The following is an 8876-nucleotide window of genomic DNA, read 5'->3' as shown; positions in this document are numbered from 1 at the left end:
AATTTTGGTGTCGATCATTCGATTTCATCCTGGACACTACAGAAAATGGGCTAAAAGTGTTAAAAACCGGAATTCTCCTTTAAGAGAACAAGAACAATCCTTCACATCTTGACAATACGTCTATGAAAAAAGCAGCAAACAGGAATATTCATTCATCTATATGAAGTGACCAATCACAGCCAAGGTAGACTTCAAGCCCCGCCCTCCTCTGAGTTTTTAATGTACAACTTTTACAACCAATCAGGTTAGAATTTTTTTTATTTTATTTTTTATCGATTAACAGCTCAGGTTCAAACAAACTGATTGGGTTTCTTAGAAGAAGTGGGAGGGGCTTGTGGTGGGAGGGGCTTTTGCTTCTCTGGTGACTCTCCCTGGTCGTCATAGAGATGGGAAGGAGCTTCAGCTGGAGGAAAAAACAGGAAACAGATAGGCTGGAAGAAACAGCTAGCTGAAAAAATGCTATGCTAAACAGCTTCAAATTCACTTTATCTAAAGTAAAGATTTTAATACATAAAAATGGGCTTAAATATCTAAAGAAGAAGAAGATTTGGTATTAAAGACTAAGATTACATTACTTCTTCTGGTTCCACTAAAGAATCCAGCATAATGAAAAGCCTGTGTTGTTGAAATGTTGACCTGAAAATATTCCTATCTGTTAACTTCTCCCATCAAAGAGAGCTAAAACCTTGGTTGCAGGTTCTTCTATGAGGAAAATGTTGTTGCGCAGCTAATTAGAGCTAATTACACAGACCTTCATGCTAAATATGTGGATCCATCCACCTGTCAATCAAACTCAGACATCCCCTCTATAGCGGCACCCAAACTCAGTTTCCCACCTTCAGGATATTGTTCATCATGACATGATTTATATCTTAATCCAAAGGTAAATGAACCTAGAAATTAAATGATGTACTTGACGTTTGTTTTTCTTTACCATGACCAGAAGGAGCTACACCTGCCTAAAGGCTGATTTATACACAGAAACCAGTCGTCTGCATGTGTGTCGCAGTTAACGCAGATATGCCCCGCCCCTTCCCCAAACAGTGCCGCATACAGGAGGCCTCTGATTCTTCAAATCTACATCCGCTTTACTCTATGCGTATTTCCTGTTTGGTGCCTTATCAGCTTGTTTTGTTTGTATGACCGCCATTGTGGAAACGACTCGTTTAGATGGACCAGCTAGAAGAGCGAGGTGCACGAGAATGCTGGGACTCTTTTTGCACCTGGATCCCCGCTCTTTTTGGCCCTCATGTCCCTCTGTTGTTGCACAAACTTGCCCCCACTTCCTAACCGCCTCGGCCGTATCTAGACCCACAGCTAGTTCCTGATTGTCCCTCTGGTGTTGTGGCGTGGAATAACAGCGCAGACCACGCTTAAATATTGGGCATAAATTCAAAAATATCTGCGACAAGCTCACTGCGACCCACTGCTGCAGGAGGATAACCAGCCGTTAAGGGTCACAGAGTAGACGGACCAATACAGAGAAGCCTTTCGCTCTTGACCCAGCTCCTTTTTCTCCACAGCAGACTGAAATAATCCGTCTTTTCTATCCTCCTTTAAACCAGGATATGATAACTGCTCCAATGGAGGCAGAGATTGACCCTGACTTTTTTGAACTTTTAAAGAATGACTATGACCTGGATGACTGAGAATCTTCATCAGCATATTGAACTCCATTTTGGGAAAGACACTCTCGGAATAACGCGTGAATATGAGAAATTGCTTAGGAAACTTGCAGATTATAGGAACCATCTAGATCGGTTACCATTTGCATGTTTCCAAGCGATACAAGGCTTTGTCTATATATAGACTCAAACTCACTGCGGATCCAGACATTTAAATTGAGAAAGCTCTGTGGGGAGGTGGCAAAACCTCTTCAAATCTTGGAAACCAAGTACAGTGGATTGTTTTTGAACTTTTATGGAACCCTGACCCAAAGACAGGAGTCCACCCATTTCAAGGTGATAACCTTTCTCAGACTTACAACATAATGCCACATCCCCTGGTTTTTCCCCTGCTCTGCTCACTTACATTAACGTACACCGACAGAGCAACTGCGTAGTTTATGTCAATTAATGAGAACGTTCCATGTTCTGCATGACTCCTCTGAACATCACTGTCCTTAAACTTGATCTCTGTCCTGGAGCAATTTCTGATCCAGACCACCTGGCTCTGCCTGCACCTTCTGCTCGTGCTGTCTTTGGACTTCATAGATCTCGGAGCAGAGTTCAAGGCTGTTACCACGGTAGTTTTCGTATGGACGCGCAAGGTGGTCTGCAACAGACCTGACAGGAACAGGAAGGGAGGATGTGGGATCTAAGATGAAGGTCAAGGCATGAAGGCACCAACAGACCCAGAACACCTTTGTAAAGGTGAGACCTTCAGGTTCGCAAAGCACACACTCAAACATTCTGTCCATGAACGCCACAGACAGAACCCAAGACAGAAGACATACATAGAAGGGTCACTAGAAATCCTGTGAGAAGCAACCAAGGTACCCCAAGGTAGGAGTTCAAGGTACCAACGAGCTGCTGTAAAAAGCCCAGCATGAACCACGGCCGGCACCAATGCTACATGTCTTAGAATCAGAACCTTCGATGTAGAGATGGACCAGCTCCACCTCTGAGGTAGAACTGCTCTGAATGGTGTCTACTGCTACCCAGCTGATCCATCTGTTGATTGTGTTTATTGATGGACAGTAGTAATGTCTTTGTCTTACTCTGTATCCTGGACAGAGCGTGCTCCAGACCCCGCATGGCTTTAGCTTGGTTACTTTTAAACCGGGCAAGCCCAAACTCCTGATGGACAGACAGAGAGAGTTAGACAAACAACATGGATACACCAACGATAGATGACATCCTGACATCCAGGAGAGGACGGTTCATGTTTCCTTTTATTCTCAGGTGTCTCCATCCAGCACTTCTGCTCACTTCACCTGTTCTCTCTGTCAATAACAGGTAAGTTAAGATTGGCTGGTTTGCCTCATCTTTTACCAACCTACAGGTGATTGTAAACTCTATAACAAACCTCTCACTGTGTTTATTTGTACCCATTTTACTATAATTGTGAGGTCTTGAGTCTTTAAACAGCCAAACTGCAGACATGCTGTCCTAGTTCTTACTTATTAAACTATTAGGGTTTCCATGTCACCTGTATGGGCCGGGCCAGTCCGTATACAGATGAGGAGATCCAGGCTTCCCGCTTCAGTTTGGTCCAAGTAGGCCGACTGCAGTCCTGTTCAAACATGCAGCACTCCACCACCGTCTGAGAGGATTAAAACTGGACTTTACATTTCACTCCAAACTCTCAGGATACAGAGGACGTCTCAGGGTCTCACCATCATGGTGTTGTGGTTCAGGTTCCAGGTCTTAACGATCAGCGTGTTGGCTTCCGGGTCTACGATGGAGTCCTCCAGGACGTAGACGGCCCGGGCCGAGTGGGCGGGGAAGATGCACTCCGCCCATCCAGGCAGCCGATTGGTTTTTGTAAGCAGTCTCCGCGACAACAAGTGGTTTCCAGGGGTGACCTCTCGGTAGAGGACATCCTCGGTGAGGACATGAGTGCTGCCACAAAAACCACACGACCTTTAACCTCGCACGGTATGACCTTATGTACAGTTAAATAAAAAAATATGCTTCCTTTTTGTATATCAAGTAAATTTATAGAACAAAAGAAATATAGTTAATTATTCAATGCAGTTTAATTAGAGTTAATGCTTTCCACTAGGTGGCAGCAAAGGGTCCCCAGTATGATTCATGTAGTGATAAATCTCAAAAAGCAGGTGATATAAACCTATATACTTAATAAATACCTTTGCATACCTTTCCTACATTCATTCTAACTGGTGTGCAGCCTGTCCTGGTTAACACACTCGCAGGAAAAGTATTATAAATACCAACATGCGTCCCTAAAAACCATGGTAACAGCATTGAAAAGGGCAGAAAGGAGAATCAGTGATTGTGAAATACAGGAGTCAGTGTCTGAGGTGGAGGGAGGAGGTAATCTAATCAGGCATTCATTTATTGGCTATGAGTAACAACATTTAGAAAAACAGTGGCTGAAGGTGGTAAATGTGGTTAACGCAGCTGGAGATGAGTTCAGGTCCTTGGGCGAAAACTAAACGAGCAAAACAATATCAAATGGGATCTTCTAATGAAACAGAGCAGACAGACTGAGGGATTCAAGGTGACATTTATTAGCAGAGCAGCAGGAAAAGGGATGAGAGGCTCAGAGGTTCGGTTGTACTGCCTGCTCAGTCACATTGTAGATGGACCGTCTATATCCATTTTCTATGTTCCATTGGTCCAGAATAGCTCATGGATTTAGGTAAGTTACTCCACCTGTCAGCCAGCTCCCTCTAAAATGCTTTGGCTGCAATGAACCCCAGCATGTTGAAAACTTGACCTAGTACCAGCGATGCATGTTTCCCTCTGGTTTCCCTTTGTGATACCAGGGATAGTGGCATGCAGAGCTCCGGAGCCACATGTGGCTCTGTGGACCAGGGTTGTTTTTGGCAGCCATCTTAGATTTAGTCATAGGCCGTTTCTCAATTCACAAGAACGCCAGTACAGACCAGAGCAAATGGCGGAGCGAGGATTTCGCTTTTTTTCAACTTGTTTTTTTTATTGAAAAGCAGCTGCTGGCCAAAAGTTTTTAGTCCCTAAAAAATATGTATTGCACAAGCTGCAGCCACTGACCCCGGCACATAATAGCGCATTATAACCTATTATCTCATTTGCAATGGGATGCTAGGTGAACTTTTTAATGTAGTCTAGTAAAATTAATGAATAATCAAATGGGAAATGTGGAGCAACATGAATGCAGCGAGGTGTTACGTCCACAGGTGGGAAACTGTGTGATAATTTAACAGCCAGTTAAATAAAACAATACGCATGTATCGCTCACATCATTATATCAAACGCCGTGTGTCCCAGGGCCCTGGCATCATTACATGACTAAAACATGTCAGAAAATGTTATTTATTTATTTCTTATTTATTTAATCAGGACTGAGCACATTAATGAACAATCTTATACTTCTGTACAGATTGTAAATGAGCCAGATTATAGCATAGTTGCTAATTTACATCTGTTTGAGGAAGCGTGGAAAGATGTTGCCTGAGCAGCAGGAAAATTAAGGTGAGCGGAGCAGATTTTAAGCAGAACGTCGTTTGAGAAGTTGAGCGAATGAGCTAACATCCTCCTGAGCGGGGAGCGGGAATTGCGCGGTGGTCCGCTCTGTTCAAATGCTCTGATACGGACTCGTGTTCTCACCAAGTATGTTCTTGAGAAGAACACTTTGGGGACCGTGGACTTGGGGAGAAAGGGCCAACATATAATCATTATCAGTGCGTATTAAAGTCGTACGAAAGTTATGCACACTATTTCGTACATTTTTGGACATTTTTCCTCAAAAAACCACATCAGTGCGCATGCGCTGGCAGACAGAAAAAAAAAGCAGATCCGCGGACGCACGTAAAAATGGGAAAAACAGTGCAATCATCACTTATTCATGTCTCTAACTACGTTGCTTGCTGTTTTATATCTTAGGTGTAGGGTTAGCATCAGGGTTAGTGCTAATTGTAATTTATATTCTATATTCGTGAATGGTGCGTCAGATGCGCATGCGCATAAGACGAAAAAAACGTACGAAATTACGTTGCATAACTTTTCGTACGATTTCACATGCACTCATAATGAGAATATGTTGAAAGGGAGCATGCAGCATAAATCTGAGTTATTAAGAACAGCAGTGTACTGATGACATCACCACATGCTCGGCTCATCTGGAGCTGCATTTCCCCTCTTGTTGTTAATAATCTCTAGATAATAAATTCTTACTTTTTTCATTTATTGGGGAATAATAATGAACACAGTCAGTTAAACACAAATCAAATGAACATTTTGCCAAATAAAACCAAAAACTCGCCATCGGTTCCTCACGGACGGCTATGCAGAGAGAGGGCTGCTGCAGACGGGCTAACGTTAGCGCCCTGGCTGCCGTTAGCCTCGGAGGTCCACCGGTTGCCACGTTCCTCTCAACTTTGGAAATGTTTTTAAAATGACACATTAAATCAGTGAATGGGGCACATAGTGATGCTTTAAAGTATAATACTCCCGCCTCAAATAACCTTAAGACATACTTTTATTGAACAATAGCAACAGAAAACGAAATGTGATAGGTTTATTTGGTTTATTTGTTTTAGTTGACTTAAAAAGGTTTTAGTTTTAGTCAGTTTTATTTTGCAAAAAAAAAGTGAACCTTTACCATTTCAAATACCAACCAGATTCTTTATCAGACTGACAGCTCTAGCATAGATGCTGCAGTAGCTGGGTATAGAATGCTGCTATGCAGTTCATCATTGCTGTTGGGCAGAAAAGTTTGATTTATAGAATTCAAATAAACCTTCTCATTAAATTAATGCACTATTTCATTAAAATAGTGTCTCACAAAAGCTGTGAAAATAGCAGATCTACTTCAACATAAGATGCATTTTAAACATCAGCTAAGCCATCATTGTGACCCAGCAGGGCGTTATTTTCCTAAAATAAACAAGTTCAGGTTAAAGTAAAACTCTCTGGTTCTGGATTTTGGACGAAGTAATAATCTGTTTGGTTTTAATTTGAAAGTCAAGTTAATTTAGGAACAGTTGATGAACTGAGTTACCTGTAAGGGTTTGGGTAGCGCTGCCAGAAAGCAGCCAGAACTTGATGCAAGGGACTCTGGATGTGGACCTCGCTGTAGAAATGCCGCCCCATGTCTGAACCTGCTGCCAGAGAACCCAGCTCACTCATTCAGTCACTGCAAGGAGAGGAACAAGAAGAAAAGGAAGTAATCAGAGATATTAGTAAAATATTTTCCTAATTAAATCTGATCAGAAAAGTTGTTTATTTCATACATTTTACAACGATTTGCATTATTGAAATCTTAACAAATAAACATTCCCGTTTATTCAGAGAACATTAGAGAACAAACGGCATCATGGAGACCAAAGAACCCAACAGAGATGTCAGGGGGAGGGTTTTATGCAGCTAATCACAAACCAATGATAACTCTGGAGGAGATGCAGAAACCCCACAGGTTGGAGGGAGGATGTGTTGGCAGGAGAACCGACAAGTCTGACCTTAAAGGAAGAAACCCCTTCCATCGCTTTCCTACAAACAGACTTTATAGCTGAAATGCAAAGTAATTTTGATGTCTGAAATGTAATTGTTTAATAGATAATTATCATCGAAAACACTGAAACACGGTGGTGGCAGCATCATGCTTTGGGGAGGCTTGTGTTTCAGAGGGGACAGGGAAGTTGTTCATCTCAGAGGGAACAATAAACCTGATAACATTTACAACACTTAAGAAGTCAAATTTAGGCATAATAACATTATTTACTGCTCCTTTTATTTATGAAATTAATAAATTTTACTGTGAATATTTGATCAAATTTAGGATTCAAACAACTTTCAAACTTGTGTTTTACAGAGGTTTGAGACAGTAAATGAGCAGCTTAGCAGTGAAATTAACATTTCCTAATTCATAAAGTGAGGCAGTGATCAAATGTAAAACAAAAGTGGTTCAAAACGCATTGATAGGGAAGTATATATGGTGCAAAACATTTTTTGGAGTTAAGTTCTTTTTGGTTTGGTATTGTTAGTGTGATGCAGAGTCTGTGACTTGGTATACAGTTGTTTTAAACATTTTTGCGGTCTGAAAGCAGTGGGGGAAAAGCTGTTGCAGCATCTGCTGGACCTGCAGCAGATGCTGCAAAATGATGGCAAGGCTAATTTCTGCTCATACTGCAGAGTTTATTACCTGTAGATATTCATTTCTGTAATCACAGATTGTTCCACTGCAATAGTCAAATAAATAAAGTTATGACATTTAAACCACTACAGTTATTGTTATTCTTTGCAATACCAAATTTTATGAATATGATTACTTCTCAGTGGATGTGCGTTAATTAGCATTACAGTTTAATTTAATCTGGTGAATTAAAGTCATAAAATATAAAGCTGAAATAGGTTATAGTATTAACAAGCAAAATAAGTTTGCGTTGGCCGGGAATCGAACCCGGGTCAACTGCTTGGAAGGCAGCTATGCTAACCACTATACCACCAACGCCTGATAAGAGCAGCGCACTCTGTCACATAGAAAACCACACACTATGACGATCAGATGACGTTTCTGAATGCCTGATTTAACCTTTATAGCCATTTCTTCTTATAAAAGCTCCCATTGAAAAGGCTTGACTGTTTTTTCCTCAGTTTACAGCCATATCAGCCCTGCTCCCTCCATCAGCTCCAGCCTGGCCGCCGCTGCTAATGAGGCTAACCGCTAGCAGCGGAGCTAACATACCTGCAGCGGGATCAGTCGGTTTAAACGCCCGGATACAGCAATGTAGTCCCATATAATTCCCATTACTGAAAACTCTGCAGAACAACAATAAGACTTCTGTTTACAATTTCTGCTCACTGAAAATCCAGGTAAAACCAGATGAAAGCGGTAACTGCACATCACGGTTTTCTCCACTAGATGGCGGTGTTTAACAATTAAAAGGCAGGAAAGCCTCCAGTTTTCTTCACTTTGTTGAAGGAAGGTTTCCCACGAGTCCTGAAGGTTTGACTGTTAATTTATTTTTAATACCTCTATCTGTATATTTTTAGTAAAAGAAATATTAGGTAAACTTGCTGATTATTAAAACATAAAAGGATCCTAAATAAGGTGCTATTTTTTTGTTTGACTGTTGAATTAACACCAGTAGCTAGATTTAATAAATTTAGAATTAGTTTGAATTTCTTTTTAATTGGTCAACATTGAAATATAAACGCTGAAATGCAACAAAAAAGTATAATTTGATTAATAGTTGATGTTTAAATGCTGAA

General features: G+C 41.2%; 1 protein-coding gene and 1 non-coding gene across 3 annotated transcripts; both read right to left on the bottom strand.

Moving 5' to 3' along the window:
- Nucleotides 1–265: 265 nt before the first annotated feature.
- On the bottom strand, nt 266–8519 carry LOC119773771 (PRELI domain-containing protein 1, mitochondrial-like). Of its 2 annotated transcripts, XM_038270904.1 has the most exons (7): nt 8350–8519; nt 7044–7154; nt 6667–6801; nt 3338–3563; nt 3151–3264; nt 2720–2798; nt 266–403 (listed from the first exon to the last, which is right to left on the bottom strand). In XM_038270904.1, the coding sequence occupies exons 3-7, from the start codon at nt 6792–6794 to the stop codon at nt 291–293; spliced, it is 660 nt and encodes a 219-aa protein (XP_038126832.1). In that variant the 5' UTR covers nt 6795–6801; nt 7044–7154; nt 8350–8519; the 3' UTR covers nt 266–290. The 2 variants fall into 2 exon arrangements, with proteins under 2 accessions (XP_038126832.1, XP_038126831.1); XM_038270903.1 differs by lacking the exon at nt 7044–7154 and having other exon boundaries at nt 8350–8518.
- trnag-ucc lies at nt 8044–8115 on the bottom strand. Its single transcript has one exon. It is a non-coding gene; the product is annotated as a tRNA-Gly (tRNA).
- Nucleotides 8520–8876: the final 357 nt, after the last annotated feature.

Source organism: Cyprinodon tularosa, unplaced genomic scaffold (assembly GCF_016077235.1).
Source record: "Cyprinodon tularosa strain WSP-4 unplaced genomic scaffold, ASM1607723v1 ctg782, whole genome shotgun sequence".
In the NCBI taxonomy this organism is placed as follows: Eukaryota; Metazoa; Chordata; class Actinopteri; order Cyprinodontiformes; family Cyprinodontidae; genus Cyprinodon; species Cyprinodon tularosa.
The sequence above is the reverse complement of the archived record's forward strand: the minus strand, read 5'-3'. Positions and strand labels throughout refer to the sequence as shown.

Bases quoted from the DNA above. Each gene is read 5' to 3' on its own strand.
- LOC119773771 (XM_038270904.1), bottom strand. From the start codon at position 6,794: ATGAGTGAGCTGGGTTCTCTGGCAGCAGGTTCAGACATGGGGCGGCAT. The intron at 3,564-6,666 runs GTAACTCAGTTC...TTTTTGTGGCAG, and splicing joins CGCTACCCAAACCCTTACAG to CACTCATGTCCTCACCGAGG. The intron at 404-2,719 runs GTAAGACAAAGA...TTTTTCCTCCAG, and splicing joins CGCTCTGTCCAGGATACAGA to CTGAAGCTCCTTCCCATCTC.